Source organism: Micropterus dolomieu, linkage group LG04, assembly GCF_021292245.1.
Source record: "Micropterus dolomieu isolate WLL.071019.BEF.003 ecotype Adirondacks linkage group LG04, ASM2129224v1, whole genome shotgun sequence".
In the NCBI taxonomy this organism is placed as follows: Eukaryota; Metazoa; Chordata; class Actinopteri; order Centrarchiformes; family Centrarchidae; genus Micropterus; species Micropterus dolomieu.
The window spans coordinates 2,823,240-2,842,871 of NC_060153.1; the positions used below are offsets into that span (position 1 = coordinate 2,823,240).

General features: G+C 37.7%; 2 protein-coding genes and 1 long non-coding RNA gene across 6 annotated transcripts in view; 1 reads left to right on the forward strand and 2 right to left on the reverse strand.

Annotated features, from left to right (window-relative positions):
* Positions 1-1,034: 1,034 nt before the first annotated feature.
* LOC123969750 (immunoglobulin superfamily member 10-like) lies at positions 1,035-11,696 on the reverse strand. 2 transcript variants are annotated; one of them, XR_006824780.1, is made up of 6 exons: positions 11,487-11,696; positions 10,475-10,741; positions 8,297-8,626; positions 7,097-7,360; positions 5,396-5,668; positions 1,035-1,925 (listed from the first exon to the last, which is right to left on the reverse strand). XR_006824780.1 is itself a non-coding variant. In XM_046047381.1 (5 exons), exons 1-5 carry the CDS (start codon positions 11,557-11,559, stop codon positions 5,571-5,573), a joined length of 1,032 nt encoding a protein of 343 aa, XP_045903337.1. In that variant the 5' UTR covers positions 11,560-11,696; the 3' UTR covers positions 3,612-5,570. The 2 variants fall into 2 exon arrangements, 1 of the variants encoding a protein (XP_045903337.1); XM_046047381.1 differs by lacking the exon at positions 1,035-1,925 and having other exon boundaries at positions 3,612-5,668.
* On the forward strand, positions 7,032-10,992 carry LOC123969751. 3 transcript variants are annotated; one of them, XR_006824781.1, is made up of 5 exons: positions 7,032-7,400; positions 7,637-7,695; positions 9,210-9,276; positions 9,898-9,952; positions 10,613-10,992. It is a non-coding gene; the product is annotated as an uncharacterized LOC123969751 (long non-coding RNA). The 3 variants fall into 3 exon arrangements; XR_006824783.1 differs by lacking the exon at positions 10,613-10,992 and adding an exon at positions 10,186-10,317; XR_006824782.1 differs by lacking the exon at positions 9,898-9,952.
* Positions 11,697-14,713: 3,017 nt separating the features above from the next.
* The window catches only part of LOC123969580 (general transcription factor 3C polypeptide 1-like), a 32,610-nt gene continuing 27,691 nt past the window's right edge, over positions 14,714-19,632 (reverse strand). Inside the window, exons 35-40 of the mRNA XM_046047120.1 lie at positions 17,810-17,946; positions 17,099-17,203; positions 16,728-17,017; positions 15,736-16,256; positions 15,425-15,611; positions 14,714-15,213 (exon numbers count right to left, since the gene is read on the reverse strand). Of these exons, the coding sequence (XP_045903076.1) occupies positions 15,001-15,213; positions 15,425-15,611; positions 15,736-16,256; positions 16,728-17,017; positions 17,099-17,203; positions 17,810-17,946 (1,453 nt within the window). The 3' untranslated portion in view covers positions 14,714-15,000. The remainder of the gene's footprint in view (positions 15,214-15,424; positions 15,612-15,735; positions 16,257-16,727; positions 17,018-17,098; positions 17,204-17,809; positions 17,947-19,632) is intronic.

The following is a 19,632-nucleotide window of genomic DNA, read 5'->3' on the forward strand; positions in this document are numbered from 1 at the left end:
AGCATCATAAAGTTTAATAATAAATAAAGATAAAAATGAAAAAAAAATGGTTAAAGGTTAATTTTAAGACATCAATTAAATTAAGTAGTTTTTTTGTTTTCTTCTCCATAAACAACATGGATTTGTAGAACAATGTAAAGTCTTTTGAGAAGACAGTAAATAAAGGCTGTGTTTTGGTAAAAAATTTACCCACGATGCTTAAAGTAATTGATAGCAGTTTGTAGTTTTGTCCTTCATTATTATTCCAAATGTGATGGTATCTGAAGTGAAAGTGAGACTTGAATGTGAGATAAGACTCCAGCCAATCATACATTTCATATCAGAATGTGTTACTGTAAGGGCAGAAGAAAAACAAGTCATCTGTCCTCATCACAAAATAGATACCGTAGTTACTGTATTTTGATCAGAGCTGAATCTTCTTGTGAGGAGTTCGCTTTAATGATATTTCATTAAAGACTTTGAAATTAAACTCTTGCTTGTGGTTGTAAAGACTAAATCTGTATGTAGTTTCTTCAACGTAGAATGACTAAAGATATGAGAAACTCAGTTTTGGCTAAATTGTATTGGATATAATTTAAGAGTAAAGACACCACAGAACACTTAATGTTATATAAAGTCGTACTGAAGAACTGGTGACCAGAAATCATCAATGAAGGAAGGTGAGGGGGGTTGAACATGTGAGGTGGAGCATTTTTCCCATCAAAAATAAAGCAGATGGGATGTTTTGCTTTGTACCAAAGATGTCTAGTAAATAGGTGATAGTAATGATAGTAAATGTTGTTTTCCATCCATTCATTCATTCAAATATAAGGAGGTGTTTCTAAGAGGAATTAATCTGCAATTCCAGATGGATACATCATGGGGTGTAATATTGTATTAATACAGTAATATAACAGTACTTGTGAATGCAATGCCGACAGTTTTATGGATAGTTTTGGAATATCAAAGTCACAGTATAAAAAGAATCAAGTAAACAATTCCCTGGGAACACAACACCAACAGGTGTTACTATTTACTAGAAAGGATCTTAACCATTTAGCCTTTAAGGTTCTATTTATTGGCTATAGTCAAAGTTAATATCTTGTAGAACACCATCTTTGTAGGTTTTCACTACAGTCATTTTTTTCAGATAATGTGGTTGTCTTTTCCAAATTTAATCAACATTTAATTTATTGATGTTTTTAGTAGCTTTGTTGGAGATAGAGAATGAACTGGGTAAATACATCTTTAAATGATATACATCATTAAATAACAGTAACATTTGCATGTTTTCCTATTGTGCATTGTTCTGAAAAACAGCTTGCAACAAGAAATGTTGTTGCAACATTTTTAACAAAATCTTTCAAAAAGTGATGGAGACATTCAGATTCTGTCCTGTCTCCAGTGTAAATGACATCTGTCAATACTTTTGTAATGTCCCGCCCCAACCAGGCTGTGACTGGTCGGTTCACAACAAGTGACACTGATGAGCTACATTCAGCATATGGCTGCTTGAAAGGTGCCCAAGCTTCTCTTCTCCCTCGTCTCTCTCCGCTGACAGAGTTTAGCAGGCAGGCAAGAAGGGGAACAGGTGAGCGTCACGTAGCGCCCAGAGAACCTGATATGGAGAGGGCAGGGGAGAAGACCAGCAGCTTGGGAGAAGTCCCGGTATGCAAGAAAATGTCCCGGTACACCAAAATGTCCCGGTAATGTCCCGGTACACCAAAGATCAAAATGCCGAGGTGCCGGTACTGCGTTCCGGCCCACTTCAAGCACTGGTTTAGGGGTGCTGTGATGTGAGTGATGTGTGCCAATCGTCCGTCCAGAGTGTTCACATCTTTGGGATCTGGGAGAAGGTCCACAGGAATGCCATCAATGAAACAGTCGTCTGCTCTGGGTCAGATTATCCAATGGGCATAATGGGCACAAGCCCAGGGGCCCATGTGCTGTTGGGGCCCAAGCAAGGAGAATAAATACGTTTTTTATTATTTTTTTCTCTTACATTTCAGATGATGACACCATGTATACCCAATGAAAAGCACACTGATGTGCGACAGCTGAAGGGAGGGAAGCGGTACTGGCGGGAAGTGCTCAAGCGTGTTGTGGTTGTCTTTAAGTTTATAAGTGAAAGAGGGCTGCCTTTCCTTGGTGACAACAAAGTCCCTTAAATCACCACTCAGTGGTGACTTTCTTGGCATTGTGGAAGTCATCTCTCAGTTTGATCTTTTCCTCGCTGAGCACCTCAATAAGTATGGACAGAAGGGTAGGGGCAGCACATCCTTATCCACTATATGTGAGGACTTGATTCAGCAAATGGGCAACAAAGTGAAAGCTACCATAGCTGCAGAGATACAGCAGGCAAGGTATATTTCTGTGATAGTTCACTCTACTCCTGCACTGTCACATACTGACCAGCTGAAATTCATTTTTAAATTTGTCAGTATTGAGTTGAAAACTATCGAAATAATTGCTGGCTTTGAACCAATGGACACTGTAATAGCTTTGTTTGACAGTTTAAGTTTAGATATCGCAGACTGCAGAGGCCAGCCATATGACAATGCGAGCAATATGTCAGGGAGCTATAATGGGCTGCTGGGCTGAAATCGCTTTCATCAACCTGTTCGAGTTTCCGGGCAGATGTATCTAAAGGCCTTTGTGGGATTTATGCACACATCAGGGATATACTTCAGAGCATATCGTCTGATACAGGAGAAAAATATAACACACGCAATTAGGCAGCAACTCAAACCTGGGCACTCTTGAACTGCTTGTTCGCAGCTCCCTACCAGAACGCCTTGAGTGGCGAAGTCTTGGCGGAAAGAGTTTGGGTCTGCTGAGTCCGTACTTGGTCAGATTCTTTGTTGTTTTGTCAATCGTGTGGGTCCAACTTTTTATATACAGTCTATGGGTTCTATGGTATTACTTTACCTACTGACTAGTAGTGTAATGCAACGGCGTCGCCAGGATGTTTTGACTGTAGCCCCGAATGTAACTCAACAACAGCAACAAAAATATTTTCCATGTTGATATGCAATAATCTTCATGACAAAGCCTGTCTCGCACGTCTTCAAAGAGCGGAGGCTACTGGCAATAACTGATACATTTTGTTTGAAGTTCAGGAAATGTTCAGGGGCGTTTCCAGGCTCTTGAGTTACATTCGGGGCTACAGTCAAAACATGAGCTGACGACGCCGTTGTGTAAATCCTTAGTCGGGGACGGCCCTATTGTCATTACTGTGTCACAGTCTAAGATGAAAATAAGTGTTTTTGGACCCTCTTGAAAACGAGATGCTGCATCTCAAGGGGCTATCCGTGAATAAAATAAAAAAAAAAAAAATGAAATTGAAACTCAGCAAGTGATGCTTGGATAAGTATAATTTTTTGTCTCATTTGTTTAAGTGGGTTCCCTTGATCTACTTTGTGTAACTTTTGTGAAAATCTGAGTATGTTTTAGGTCAGAGCAGAAATATAGAAAATCCTAAAGGGTTGACACTTGTTCAAGCACCCCTATAAACAAGTTAATTATACTATCGCATTAATTGTTGATGTACATGAGCAAAGGTGAAATAAAGTAATTAAAGTCTTGAGTTTGTAAAAACATTTTAAAAAAAAAGACGACACAATTCAAGACGCTAAAGTAACACATCGTGGATTTCATTGAATAAAACATAAAGCGTTGAAACATAACATGCAGGAAACACAATTATTGCAACAACATAATCATTTTTTAAAAGCCATGCTAACTGCGTGGCTCTAGGAAGGTTGATTTCCTAGTCAGTCCACCACTGGTTCAGACTGAAATATCTCAACAACTATTAGATGGATTACCATGAAATCTTGCGCAGATATTCATATTCCCCAGAGGATGAATCCCAATGAATTTGGTGATCCTCTGACATTTCCTCTTGCCCAACCATGAGGGTGGTTTTCAGTGAAATATATTAACATCTAACAGATGGATTGGCACAGAATTCATTTTAAACTTTAATTTCCCCTCAGATATAATTGCAATAATTTTGGTGAGTCTTTGACTTTTCATCTAGCACTATCTTTAAGTCAAAATTTAAATGTGTCCAATTATTTGGGTTATGACAAAATATCAGCAGAATTAAAGACATTCCCACCAGCCTCAGTTGCACTTTTTGTTTAGTGCTAATGTTTAGTGCAGGGTTAACAAAATTAGCATGCTAATATGCTAAACTATAAGATAGCGGACATGAAAGATATTAAATCTCATCAGCATGTTAGCATTGTCATTGTTAGCATGCTGACATTAGCATTTAGCTCAAAGCACTGCTGTGTCTAAGTACAGCCTCACAGACACACTAGCTTGGCTGTAACCCAATATTTCATGGCATTGTCATATGGCAACAATGCTTTAAAATCAAAATCAAAATCAAATTACACTGGTGCAATATTGTTTACAGCTTAGACAATGTTTTCTTGTTGGAATATAATATCTTATAAATGATTTACAGGTGCTGAAACACATTGATATATTGTTCTTATTGTACAATAATTGTAATTGTAGGAAGTATTATTATTATTTTGTGCTATTTACATTGTAAAGTCTGCTTACATATGTTGATTTTATCCATAGAACATGCAAGACAACTTTTATTTTTAAGGGATAGGAACAGTGAGCTGGGCAGAGTTAGCTCCTGCAAAATGCCAAGATGTAAAGGCATTGTGGGGAACAGGTGCTCTAAATGTGTTTCCCTGCATTAACCAAGAGCGGAACTACTTTGGGGACAAGGGGTGATGTGTTATTATTTACATAAATTACAAACTACATTAAAACTGAAAGTAATTTCACAGTATAAACATTGGGCTATCAATTTAAGTTGAATTTGTTTAATCTTGTTTATAATAAAAGCATGTTTTGAGAGAAGCAGCATCTTCCACAATTGCACATTGTTATCATATGGCAACAATTTAACAACAACCCCCCCCCCTTTAATTAATTATTTTTTTAATATTTACATTATTAAAGCAATTTTAAGCCACAAAAACACATTGAAACAATTTTCATTTCATTTTTCAAAAAATACCTCATGCAATAGAGGGTTAATGGTCAATAATATAGCCACTTGAATTTATCTAACTTTATAATTAGAGCTTGTTCCATGTATGCATTTGTGGAAAAGCAAAAATCATGTAAACCCTTCTAACTTACACACACTGATGCCCTCTAGTGATTAAATATCAGTATTACATTGCAAAGAGGCACAACAGGTTGGCTTCTTAATGGTATTAGAGAACTATTGTATTGACAACAGATTTAAAGGACTGTGTGAAATGCCTTTAATCGCCCAATTATATTTTTTATGACAAAAATATGCTATTACTTGTTATTATTCTCGAAACAACCCTTACATTTACTCATTTAGCTGAAGCTTTTATCCAAAGTGACTTACAATTGCTCGTTATGTCGGAGGTCGCACGCCTCTGTAGCAACTAGGGTTAAGTGTCTTGCTCAGAGACACAATGGTGTCTCACAGTGGATTCGAACCAGGATCTCTCACATCAAAGGCAGGCGTCCTGTCCACTGCTCCATCACCACCCAATAAGCTTCCTTCTCCCAGAATGAACTCAAACCAGAGCAGAGAATAAAAGCATAAAACACATTATGAACCCGTGAATCAGTATGCTGCTGGTACTACTCTTCGGTCTGGTCTTTGGGTCCAAACCTACAGAAAAAAGACAGTTGACTTGAGATGTCAATCAATATCTGAGAACGAAGCACTGTGATAGCTCTTATTTATATCATCGTTTTTAAATTCATGTTAGGGATATAATACGGAGCCCCGAAACTGACAAAATGCAGTAAAAGGTTATAAAATGAGTCAAAGTTATATATATATATATTTACTAAATAATTGGAAGTGAAAGGTAAGGTGTAAATCTTATTTCTATTTACATTCTATTACATTAACTAACTAACAGCATCATTTATTAGTGCACTATATTTTTGACATTTTTGATAACTAATTTACTGCCTTTCTCAGCTTTGGGGCTTCATAGGCACTCCATAATGCTAACGAAGAGAATAATTATTAAAATGGTGTGCACATACTATGGCATGAATTTAGCATTTAAACTATTATCAAAATGTTTTTGCAGATTGGCAGATGACTGCATTAGGGCTGAACGATTAATCATTTTCAAATCGAAATTGCGACTTGATAGAACTCCATTAGCCGATTAAAAATGTAGGTTAATTATACAGCGCATCTGACCCATTTTTAAGTCATGCAGTTACAACTTAATTCCATTACCATCCTTGTGTGACAATCAAGTGCTATGTGCTTCCTGTTCAAGTGCTATGTGCTTCCTGTTCAAGTGCTATGTGCTTCCTGTTATGGTCCTACTCACCAATCAGAGTGGGCACAGTGTGTACATTTCACAACAACAACTAAAACTAGAGGAAAACCTGTGGGGTAATGGCTCAGCCGAACAGAGTGGCAGTTGCTCCGCGGTTTTGTCTGTCCTCTGTCCGGGTTCAACGCACTCTGGAAGTGTTTCAGCAGCGGAGCGTTTAGCCTGCCCCACATCGCTGACATGTTGTTAATTTGTCGTTTTTTTGTGCTTCTACTACAATAACAGCTGTATGTGAGCCGGGTTTTATTCTGCTCTCCACATGGCTAGCCCATATTGAGCATTTCAGAATAAGAGCGCTTTGCCTGCCTGATTTTGCGGACTTGTTCAGATTTTGTTAATTGGTTCCGTTGTCCTTGATTTTTGTGCTTCTAGCATGGTTAACTCAGGTACATAGTTAAACTTATTCTTTTTTTGTCTGTTTTATCTGTGTTTATTGTTGATATACGATTGGGAGTCTGCACAGGGTGTTTTATTTTGAAAATCGTGCCACATCAGTTTTGATGGTGTCTCATGTTGTAATGCTCGATGACATGTTTTATCTATTACATAGGCCTACTAAATATTGAAAATTAGTTAAACTTGCAATATCTGGCAGAAAGATCTTAATTCGATTTTTTCCCTAAATCGTTCAGCCCTAGATTGTAACACACTACAACTCCTGCTTTAGTTTTATTTTTTTATAAGTCGAGTCAGATGTGTAGGTAAAGGAACCGAGAACAATTTAAATTTTTACTCACGTTGGACAACCACATTAAAATTCACAGTGATAGTCCCTACATCGTTGCTGACCAAACAGGTGTACCGCCCTTTATCCTGAAGAGCTACAGAGCCGATACGGAAAACACTGCGACTGGAGGAAGTAGTCATATTTGATGGTAGCGTCCAGGTGTATGAGGGGCTGGGGTTTCCCACAGCAGCGCAGTTCAGTTGTAGAGGGGTTCCCTCTAAAACAGTAAGGTTAATCGGATCTCTATGGGATGACCCCTCTCGATGAGGCTTATCTGTGTGTTGATTAAGAGAAATACAACACCTGTTATTAAGGTAAAAAGAGCAGAAAAGTGCACTCTTACTTACATATAAGTAAACATTTTTGCTTTCTTTCCAAGTGTTATAAGACTGACAGCACTTTAATGTCTGTACACTAAATATGAAGCTACAGCTCGCAGCGGGTTAAGTTTAGCTTAGCATAAAAACTGGAAATGGGGGAAAAGCTAGCCTGGCTCTCTCCAACGATATAACATTTACTGCATTTACAGAGAAGCTATTTCCTTCGGCAGGGCCCGTGTTAACTTTGATACTGCCAGCTACATAATATTGACTAGGCTGGAAACACAAGGTGAGTGGGCACGGCTAGCTGTTGGGTGGCAGAGGAAACAAGTTGAGAACACAACAGTTACATATTAATATTACCTTTTGATTCTGCAAACTGAAACAGAGCTACATCAACATTCATTTGTTGTGTTTCTGGTCATCTGAAAAAATCAATGCCCAATATTCACTCTCCTTTTAGCTCTATGTTTGGTCTCCACGAACTGAACGTATTACTTGTTTTTTAAGCTGCTAATTGCTTCACTATGTTCACCAGTTAGTCGCTAACTTTGTCTGCCTGCTGTTTGGCGCTGGCCAGGTAGTGTACACTGGGTTTATACGGCTTTTTTTCTGAAAATAGCAATCTACCGCAGTGTAAAACAACGCTGATGAGATTTGTGAGGGTCCATAAAAAACAGTAAAGTAAAAAAAAAACAAAAAAAAGACACTAGGCCTATTAAAAACTGTAAAGATGAGGGGAACTGCAGAACTATTTCACATATCAGTAGTCATATTAATTAGAGCAGATTTAAGTAACAGATCAAAATACGTCTTCCATCACTGCAAAACAGGCCAACTTAATAAACAAGGGTGTCATCGTGTGTCGATATTGTGATTATCAGACTCACAGTGGACAGTTGCAGTGATGTTTTGTGACATCACCACTGGAGGGCGCTGTGGTCCTTCAGGTCCCAGTTCTAGCTTGGCTTCACACCAGTACTGGACTCCATCATCCTTGTTACTGGGGATGATGTTTAAAGTGAAGCTCTCAGTCACTGGTGTCTTCTCTGTGTTGTTGGACTGCAGTTGACCCAGTGCTGTGTGTCCTTTGTAGAAGGTCACAGTGAGGTCTTTAACAGGAGCAACATCCTGTACTGTACACTGCAGAGTGTACTGATGACCCTCCAACATCGGCCCAGAGTGATCAACAAAGCTGATGGCCACATTATGTGGAGGCTCTGTGGAGAAAAAGAGAGAGACAGATGTAGAGAGACAGATGCAAGATAAAGGTTGTAAACAACAGCTTTATTTTAGTATTTATTTATTATTAACAATTGTTTGTATAAATAAATAACAAATTTAAAGGAAAACAAAATTAATTGAAAAGGTGTAGGCTGACACTTTAGCTTATTGTACCTTTTTGTCATTACCCTTTTTAAAAAATATTCCCCTTACTTCATACTTAATGTCAAACCATTTATTTTGTACTTTCAGTTGTTTTTACTCTATTCAGTAGCAGTTCCAAACTTTTCCCGGAACAATATTAATTTGTGTCATCAGCAAATAAAACAAATTTTAACAATTCAGACACTTTACATATGTTATTTATAGTATAAACACTTTTGGGCCAAACACTGAACTTTGTGAAACACCACAAGTAACCTTCAACAAATAAGATTCGACAATGCGTACATATTAAAATCTGTCATTCAGGTAACTTCCATGGACGCTATCCCTCTAATACCATAGCCATGATCAATAACATCAGATGCTTTAATTCTATAAACACTCCCACAGTATATTCCTTGTTTTCCATTGCAGTAGAGATCTCTTCTACCAGTTTCATTACTGCAATTGTGGTCGACCAATTTGCTCTAAAACCATAATGGTGAGTATTCAATAAACTGTGTTTTTCTATCTTTGGAGAACTGGGAGGCAGAGAAATTAGTCTATATTTTGAGAATAGATATCTATCTCCACTTTTTGAGTAGGAATGACATTTGCTGTTTTCATTTTCCTGGGAAATATACCTGTTTGGAACAACTGATTGCAGATATGTGTTAAATGTTTCACTATACACTGTATAATATTTTTTACTATTGACATATAGATTTTGATTATTGATCTTATTTCCTTTTTGTCAACACCCCTAATAAAAATGGAGTAGAATTTTTTATAAATAAGATGTTCTGCTAAATTCTATCCAATATTAGTTTGGACATAATATTACAATAGTTTGTGATAATGCTCCTTATTAGATATCATTATAGCCTACTTAACAATTTATTTTTATATATCTTATATTTGTTTTCTGCTTCTTTTGTATTTTGCATAAATGTTTCTTTTTGCATGCGTTATCTATCCCCTTGGTAATCCATGGCTTATCTGCGTATTTGTTCTTCCATTTGAGTTTTCTTAACACCATTCCTTTCACAAAGTGATAAACAAAGACTCAGGCTTTGTTACATTCATCATTAGCATAAACCTCATTCCAGTTCTGTTTCTTTAGGTCCACCTTAATGGCAGTGATGGCTTCTGGTGTTCTATATTGAATCAATTTGCAGGTGTTAGTCCTATTTTCATTTTTTATCTGAATACATTTATGAAAAATAGCAAAGACAAGACAGTGGCCACGGTGTCATTTATGAGTAGTCGACTTAGTTTTTTCAATTTTATTTGTGTGTAGCCATGTCTGTTGTAATTGTACTTGGTTTTACAATAACAGGAAATAGGCTATGGCGGTACATTGTATTAACAAAGACTGTTGGTTAATGTTAAACAACTCATATCCTTTCAGTTCCACATCTCAGACATCTTCATTATCAAGCAAAGTCTCAGATACAGTGATTACACTGAACTCTTTGAAACGACACAACTAATCCTTGATTTTAGAGAACTTTCTGTAGAGGCTTCTACTGTTGAAGTGTATTATTAATAAAGCACCTTTCATTTTTACTTTACTGTTGAATAGTTCATCTGTGTAGTACTTGTAAATGTGGTTGTCCGAGTTCAAATAAAGTTCTAATAATTTTCATAATTACTATTACTATAGCAACAGTATTTTGTTCAACAGCATGTTTACTTACGGTAGACAGTTACAAGCAGTTTGGTACAACACTGGCCAGCATTGCTTGCATAATAGCAGATGGCAGATGTGTCCCATTCAGTCATTGTGCCAATTATCCATGAAATCGTGGTTTCGGTTTTTTCTATGACACCCACAGATTTTTCCAAACCATTGGCTGCATTGGGGAGGCAATGCTGACAAACAGTGCAGTTGGCAGAAGTTCGGTCGCCATGCTTCACTACCAGTCTGGACGGAGTGAACACAGGTTTATCTGCACAGTTTTCATCTGTAACACACATTAAATTTGACATTTACATCAAACGGCAGATACAGTTTTAAAGCCATTGCCATTCCACACACACTGACAATCAGAGCTATTGTAGTTTTGCTTTTGTTCAATTTTACATATTTTCTTTAAGACAATCTCTTGTTAATTGCCGAAATTGTATGGTGCCAGGCAAATTGAGAGTATAAGTACAATTCAACACTGACAAAAAAAGCAACTGTCCTGGTTTAATGAAGCATATGTATATCTTATGTGGTCTAATTATTTTGTATATACAGTACATAAACAATTGCGTGTTGTGCACCTTAAATACACAATATCCATATACTGAAATTTTACACAATGTAGTTATTGTATGTTAATAATTTTAGTTATATGTGCTTGTTTCTGATAATTAATATTAATAATGATAATATAGCTTTATTTGTCAGGCATTTTAAAAGAACAAAATTACCAAATGCTACAGAATACAGAAGCATGAATGCACAAAGGAATCACAAAAAAATGAATGTGCCAGAGTGTTAAAGTGCTGTTAGTGGTCAAAAGACTAGACAGGCGCTATACAAGTACAGGCCATTAAAGCAGGCTACGCCTTGAACTGTAATGGCGTTGGCAGAGTTCAACAGCTGCACAACAGAACAAAAAGATTCTGACAAACCACCATTAGAAATCATTATGTAATGTAAAATCTGATGATTATAAATCTCTTTTAAAGTGGCCTACAAATTGAAAACTCTTTACTTACCACAACTGAATACATGGAGGTTGCGCAGAAAACTCATCAAGGAAACAATCAAAAGAATTAAACGGAAAAACATTATTCACAGTTGTTTTTTGGTAAGACAAATATAAAGAATTGTTGAACATAAAAGCCAAAGTTGGTCAGAAAGTCCTCAGTTTCTGTCGTAGTAGAACAATATTGGTAGCGCAGCCTGTGATCACACCACACTAAGTTGATCATTTGTGGTCCGGAAACCACTTTCACATCAGGCCCTGCCCATCTCCTGTTTTGTACATCCCCCTCCCTAAGCTGCTTATGACAAAAGCAAAAAAACATGTTCATAAAAAGAGTAAACAAATATATACTACCTACAGTACGTGGTTATGGTAATTACGGTGATATAAAGAGAGCAAAAACAATTCTAAATATGTTTCAGTCTTCCAGTGGTACATTGTTTGTTTATATACATTTCTTAATGTTTTGAGTCTCTCAAGCAAAACTCCAATCACTTCCATCATGGTCATTATATTGAGGTGGAAGTGCAAATCTAGGAAACAAAAATGTAAACTGAGTATAATATAATAATAATAATATCCACATAATGTTATCTGTATTTGGGTAAACCCCTATGATATGAATGTAAGGAAATGTATTGTCCAGACAGGAGCAATTTGCTTCCTCATCACAAACATAGGCCTATGCACACACATTCAGACATACTGATCTGTGTACACAGTATCTGTAGCCCTATGGGTAGTTTTCACACGAGGAAAAAAAACAGGAAGTTTGATAGATGATGAGCTATCTAAAGAGGAGTAAATGGTGAAGCAACTTCAGCCTCAAGCCAAAGAAGATGGCTGAAACTTGACTGAAATCTGACTTGAAGTCAACCTAGAAAGGAAAGTTTTGTGCAGTCATGTGGAGTGCAGTGTGCCAAGCAATTGTTTCTCAACTTCCCGGGGATCTTTATCACTCTGTTTCCTGACAGCCCTCCCTTGATGACTTGGTGCATTCAAGTACAACTGTATTCAACAAGTCTTCAACAGTGCTCATCCAGTACTGCTGTATTTTTTTAAACAGCAGGGCAACACCAGAAATAGGAGTACTTAAACTAAATTTACAACGCTAGTTGGTGTTGGGGGCTATATATTCCCTTGTGTTGACTGCTGCCGGCTAACTTCCGCTTCCTAAATAATAAAAATTTAAGAGCACAGTAAAAATGTTCATGTAACAAACAATTTATTATATAGGCAATATATTTATACTAAGTGTGTGTTCCTTCTCCTTGTGTGCAAGTGGAGGACTGTGGACGTGAAGACCCTAGTATCTGGAAACTTGAAACTTCAAAAACTGCTTTTAAAAGTCAGATCAATCATCACATTGATGAGAGAAACTACTGTGATTGACTCATTGCAGCTTGTGGCATGGGGAATTGTTGTTTTTGAACAAGGGACGTATATGCAACACATGTGCACCACCCACACAACCCACTCCACACTTAAAATAAAATTACTGAAAAATATTTCTAACAATAACTTTAATAAAAAAACGTAAAAAAGTAAAAAAAAAAACAAAAACAGGAGGTGTGTTGCTCTCAGGAGGAGGAGGCTAGAAAGAGCACATACAGGAACAATGGCCTCCTGGCTCTAGCTAAATCATCGGTTTACTGCAGAGACTCTACCCACAACCTGAAGAAACTAGTAGGCCTATAAATTAGTGTATTAGTATAATATTATCACATAAAATGAAGAGTATAGTGTTCATTTAATAGTATGCTGTTATTATAATTTTTATACATTTATTATAAAATGTTATTGTTGATTATAATTTCAAATACTACACCCAATAGCTTACCACTAGTATAATATAAATGCAGCATATACAGTAATAGTATTTTTATTTTTGTGGGTTGTTGTCATTAAATCATTAAAAATGGCCTACATTCGTCTCTTATTTGTTAATGGTAAGTAATAACTTTTCAATAATCACAGCCATTTATGCATTTCAATGAGTTCAACATTTCCAAAGTTTGCTGCAGCACATCAAACTTTAATGTCCCGCCCCAACAAATGGCACCTGAAATAGCGCAATGGTCCACTAGCCAAATCCAAAGCTGGGTTTGGCTGATCGGAAAAACTGATCACATAATCGTCCAATTTCAGATTCAAGGTGATAAGTTTGCACCCCAGTATTTTAGTGCCAGCACAAATGTAATCAGAATTGAATGGTTTTGAATTTTACATGTTCAAACTGAATATCATGTGCAAAATCTTAACTTGTATTTCACACATTGAAATTTGAAAGGCCCTTATCCAGGCGACTCTAGACCTTTCAACAGACTTCAGGTCGCAAGGCTTTCTGGCAAAAGACGAGGCTTTCAGTTTTTTGTCAGGCATGACAAAATGGGAGCGACTGCACAGCACACAATTTTGAGAAACTGAATTTGAAAACATGAACTGAAATTTAAGTGTCAAAAGCTGCAGTTTGGTTAAAAGAGCAACACTCCCCAGCGCTTATTAAAATATCGTTTGAAACCCAAGCAAAGCAGTTTCAGTTATGCGTCTCAGATGAGAAACCAGACTGGAATTTATCAAAGATTTCATGGCTGTTCAGGACCTGTACAAGTTGTTTACATAATAGTTTTTCCCATAACCTTTGAAATAAAAGGAAGTTTGGATAGAGGTCTATAATTACTGGCAAGCAATGGGTCAAGGGTTGTTTTTTTTAAAAAGTGGCTTAATAATTGTATCTTAAAAATAATCAGGCCCACAACCATAGCTAAGAGAGCTATTTACAATGGAGTTGCATGTATACATGATCCTAAGCAACTAAAAACCATCCTTAAACAGAGCGACTGGAGTAATATCAAGATAACTAGAGGCATTTGGGAGACAATGGCTGAGAGTTCTTCCAATGAAATTGGGCTAAACTGGCTCAATATAGAAACATGGGCTAGGCAGGAAACCCAAGTGTTACAGGAAGGCAATATTTTAGACATTATGTCAGTAATCAGTGGTCAACAAAGAATGAAAAAACATTTCAGTCATAATTTGAAAAGATCGGTACCAGGGAGTAGCAGAGTTTACCATTCTCTCAATTGTGCTAAACCAAGCTCTAGGATTTTTCTTACTGCCATCGACTGGAAAAATAAACAGCATCACATTACTTTCCAATTAAAAGATGAAAGCAGTTCTTTCATGTAGTTCCTTTGTATCTTGTTTGTCACAACATTTTAACACTCAAGTCAGAAGTGTAATGTAATGCATTTTTATTGATAACTTTAGGTTTATTAGCATACAAAGAAAATAGGAACAAAAAACAAAAAATATTTTTAAAATTGACAACTGAACAAAAATGTACAAAGAAATCCATGTTCTGTAAAACCAGAAGTGAAAGTTAATCTGTCAAAGAACCTGACATGAAACTGTACACAGTCTGATCGTTTCTGAAATTTTTACCCAACTTGAGGCTTGAACTTCAAAAGCCTGGTCAAGCCAGGTAAGGCCAAAAGCAGGCCATTCGAGGTCCATGATTAATTTCATGGTAGACAATAGTTCCAGTGGCGTTCGTTGGGTAACACCTGACTGAGTCGAAGGCAGCAGCTAATGGTGGGCTCATAAAACACACTGTCTGGTTCCTCAATCTTCACTTCTGCCCCACGTCTTGTATGGTGCACAGAGCGGGCGAACAGGGAGGGCTTAGGACCTTTCACCAGAGTTTTCTTTGTCAAACAGCCCATGTCTATGAGTGCCTGTGGGAGAAATAAGGAGGTTCATACATCAGCCATAAAGAAGGGTAATTTTTTAAAATACTTTTAGAATTTAATGTATTGTTAAATAAATGAGCTAATGTACCAGGCTTCTTTTTCTGAACCGCCACTTCTCTGACAACATTGTGTACATCTCCTTTTTCCGAAACAGAATGAGTAAGCATGTGAGCTTATGTAGGTGAGAACGTTTTACCTGCACCAGTTCCAGCACCGCCATTGGCTGCAACACATCTTTGTAATGTTCCACTAATGTCTGCTGCGTGAGTCCGGGTCGAGACATGACGTGGTAAAGAACGGCCTCCAGCATGCCCTTACACACCTGCCGGTTCAGACTGCCGTCAACCATGCGCCACGGCCGGCCGATGAAACTCACATTTTCACTGCGTGGATCAGAGGTCGGTGATGGAAACAGAAAGAAGAAAGAGGTGACACGTGGAAAGGGGAAATGTACAAATAACTGCAAAAAGATAATTAGTCAATCAATCTGTCACAGTCTGTACTTACTCAACATCATCTGGTCCTGATGGTGGAGAGCACGCTTCCTCATCTATACTGTCCGCTCTGGCTCTAAGCTCTCTCTTTTCCCCCCATCCTTCCTCAGTTTCCACCTTCTCCTGTTCTGCCTCCTCCTCGCCTTTCTCTTCAGGTTGTATCTGCTTTCGTTCCTCCTCTTCCAAGTTCAACAAGTTGTCTCCACTTCCCTCATCTGCCCTTTCTTTCTGCTTTTCCAGCTGTCCTTCCTCGTTCAGTTTCTCTCTGCTCGTGTCACTCGACAATCCCTCTACGTCCTCCCTGTCCTCGCCCTCTTGTCTTTCCACAGCTGATTTTTTTGCTGGCGGCTCCTCGGTCTCCTGTTGACTTCCTCGCCTGCATCTCTTCACAAAGGGGAGTCTGGCAGTCGGGAGGTTTGACTGGGACCATTGCTTGGAGTTTACGGTCAGCAGCCACGGATCAGCGTGCTTCATGAGCACCCAACGGATGCCCAAACCCCCGACTTTTAACACCTGGCCTTCTTCCTGTAACTCCTGGAGCAAAAGGGAGAAAATCAGATCGGGAAGAAAGACAGAGGAAGAAGGAACTAGGTAACTAATTGTTCGCTAAACTCTTCCCCAAACAGCAAGTATGCAATCATAGATTAATGTCTGGGGGGGTCGAGTTTGGTACAGCAGAGCCAACGAGATGGGAGCCAAAATCCAACCAGTCACAAGAGTTAAGATGTTTTTTTTTTCCTTCATCGTGACTTAATGTATCTAATGCCTCATTTGCGGGATATATTATGAATTTCCAAGATGTCATTCACCAAAATTGATATTTTTTGAATTGTAAGAGCTTGGGAAAAAGTAAATTGACATAGCTGCTCTGTGGCAGAGAGTGCAGCAAGTGTAGTTTGGTTTTTAGCTTTATTTTACAGGTATTTTGTACATTTTACATACTGTTTAGCTTTAAATTAAATATTTGTGTTGCATAATGATTTTTTATATGGTAAAACACGATACCTTAATATACTGCTGCAGGCTCCTGGTGCGTCCAGACTGTGGCTCCTCCAGGTGTGCATGAGTCCGGTAGAGGTCACGTGTATCCAAGCCATACTCACCAGCTTCATCTAAGATGCTTCTGAGCTGAGCACATGCTTCTATGTCCTGTGGAGTGTATCCTCTTTGCTGAATCAAATGCCTGTCACACTCCTCCACACTATGTGGAGAAGAGGAGGAGGAACAGATGGAGTAGGCGAGGATGGGAGGCAGTAGTGATGGACCACATTTAGTCAAGTCCAATGGTGGAGAGTCTAAAATAAATAAATAAATAAATATTTACTTTTTGAAGGTGAAACTGTGCTTGTACATGTCTGACATGCATTGATACTTACTCTCCATACTGAACATTTGGTGAGCGGGTGTGTTGCGCAGTTGCAACCTCACAGTACACGACTCCACCACGATGTTATCACTGGTGTTGAGGTTACGCAATTTGACTAGAAATGAAACAAAATAACAATTTTACATATCTGAACACGACTGCAGCTAACAATAATTTCTAGTACAGATTAACCGGTTTTAATTTTCTTAAATAATCAATTTATTGCCTTAACGACAGTCCTAAACACTAAGATATAAACATATATCAAATGTACAATGATACAAAACAGAGATAAACAGCAAATCTTCACATTTAAGGAGCTAACACCTGAGATTGTGGCATTTTTTCTTAAAAATTTAAGAAACAAATCAATTGTTAGTAAAAGAAAGAACTTCAAATCGTATGTATGAAAGTCAAATTGATGCTGCGTTTTGGTTTCTATTCCTGTAATCAAGCTATATAGTTTTATAATAGTTTGTTTTTATACATTTTGTATATTGTTTATTGTATATTGTTTTTTGTTATAAATGTTAAGTGTATAGTTGTGATTGTGTGCCTTGTTAACTGACTTACAAACAAATGACGATTCCCGTTGAATTAAGCTTTTAAAATTTCATTAGCTATTCTGAAAACTGGACTTTACTCTCTACCACACACCAGGTACAAGTGAGACACAAAACATTCATCGATCTAAGAAAAGTAAGAAAGTAAAAAACACTACCTATGCCTGGACAGCAGTATCCCCGCATCATTAAGTAGTTTGTGTGTGATGCTTGATGTGCTTTCACTTCCATTTTTTTTCTCCCCTCACACTCATCACCGTCATCATCTTCTTCTTCTTCCTCCAGTGCTGCCATACTGAAAAGCCATAGACAACATTATTTTTCTTCCGCAACTCAAACAACAGACTTGAAAACGTTCCACATGAGATATTTACTAAAGCTACAGATGTTCATGAGCCCAGACACAGTTTCTCTCATTTGCATAGAGTCTCACTAAATAACATGTTTTCATTTTCTTGTGCCTGAGTGATTTGCAGGACCCTTTGTCCACCTGTAAACGCGCAAGTGGGTCCAGAGTATAACTGGATCAAAGTGGCCTGCGGACAGACGTCCAGATGTCCTGGTTTCTCTGTAGTGTCCGAGGGTTTTTGGAGTTTCAGTGGACCCAAAGATTGCTATGGACCTGAGTACAGACTAGCTAGAGAGAGCAGATTAAGTGTACTTCTCTGCGTATTCTCTTTTCAAAATAACTGTAACTCAATTATTTGCTCAACCCCTCAGCCTGTTTTTATTTTACATTTTACTAACTTTTATTGTCCTGTTTTACCCTGTTTATTATAATTACTGTTTTTATTTTCTATTTCACCAAAATTATATTTTAATGTGTATTTTTTTTCAATTACCCTATGTTGCTTTTATGTTTGATGTAAAGCACTTTGAATTGCCTTATTGTTGAAATGTGCAATATAAATAAACTTGTCTTGCCTTTCTGATGTTGTCTCACTTTGTCTCTTCCTCATAGTTGGCACCTTGCTACAGTGTCCTTCTGTGTATATCTGATAAAACAGTGCCAGAGATTCTACACTTACTTTTCTCAGAAGACTAAACAGCACTAGTATCCTTGTTATCTGTTGCGCATATAAACATATCCTGGTTTCAGAAACCTGGGCCCTGTTTCAGAAAGCAGGCTTAACAAACTCTGAGTTTATCCCTGAGCCCTAAGTTGATTGAACCTGAGATGGGAAACGCAGAGTTTTCGGTTCCAGAACAGCTGATCAGAATAAGTTCAATCATTCTGAGTATGTTGAACCTGATGAAAGCGCGTGTGTGGGGATGAAAAAAAGCCATTATCAATGGAGCTACGATACTACAATTCATCATGGCAATGGGTAAATAAAGAGCAGAGCCTCCATTTTAATCCATTGGCGCTATATGAATGCATGCCAATGCGGATCATGACATGAATCTTAAAAAACAGGAGGGGAGGAAGGATCAATACGTTAACAATATGAAAAAAAAAAATTCAGTAGTCTGCTCATTCAGCAATTACCAGACTTGTCAATAGATTTGATTTTTACATTTGATTTTTGAATATACAGTCCCCTCCAAAAGTGTTGGAACGATAAGGCAAATTCCTTTGTTTTTGTTGTTCCCTGAAGACATTTGGGTTTAGGATCAAAAGATGAGTATGAGACAAGAGTTCAGAATTTCAGCTCTCATTTCCTGGTATTCACATCTAGATGTGTTAAACAACTCAGGACATACCACCCTTTGTTTGAACCCACCCATTTTTGCAAAACTATTGGAACATGTGACTGACAGATGTTTCTTGCTGCCCAGATGTTGCCTTTTAGGTTGATAGTCCAAACATTAAATAGCTCTGCATGACTAGTCTAAGTTTTCATCCTTGGTTCAAACCTATAAAGACTGCATTTCCTGTTAAAGAGGATAAATCAACATGAAGACCAGAGAGCTGTCAATGGGAGAAAAGCAAGCCATTGTCAAGCTGAGAAAAGAGCGAAGGACAAACATTGGACATAGC

Excerpts from the sequence above, each read along its gene's own strand:
- LOC123969750 (XM_046047381.1), bottom strand. The coding sequence starts at position 11,559 with ATGTTTTTCCGTTTAATTCTTTTGATTGTTTCCTTGATGAGTTTTCTG. Across the intron at positions 10,742-11,486 it reads CCTCCATGTATTCAGTTGTG|ATGAAAACTGTGCAGATAAA; the intron begins GTAAGTAAAGAG and ends TGTGTGTTACAG. Across the intron at positions 7,361-8,296 it reads CATCACTGCAACTGTCCACT|ATAAGCCTCATCGAGAGGGG; the intron begins GTGAGTCTGATA and ends ATCAACACACAG.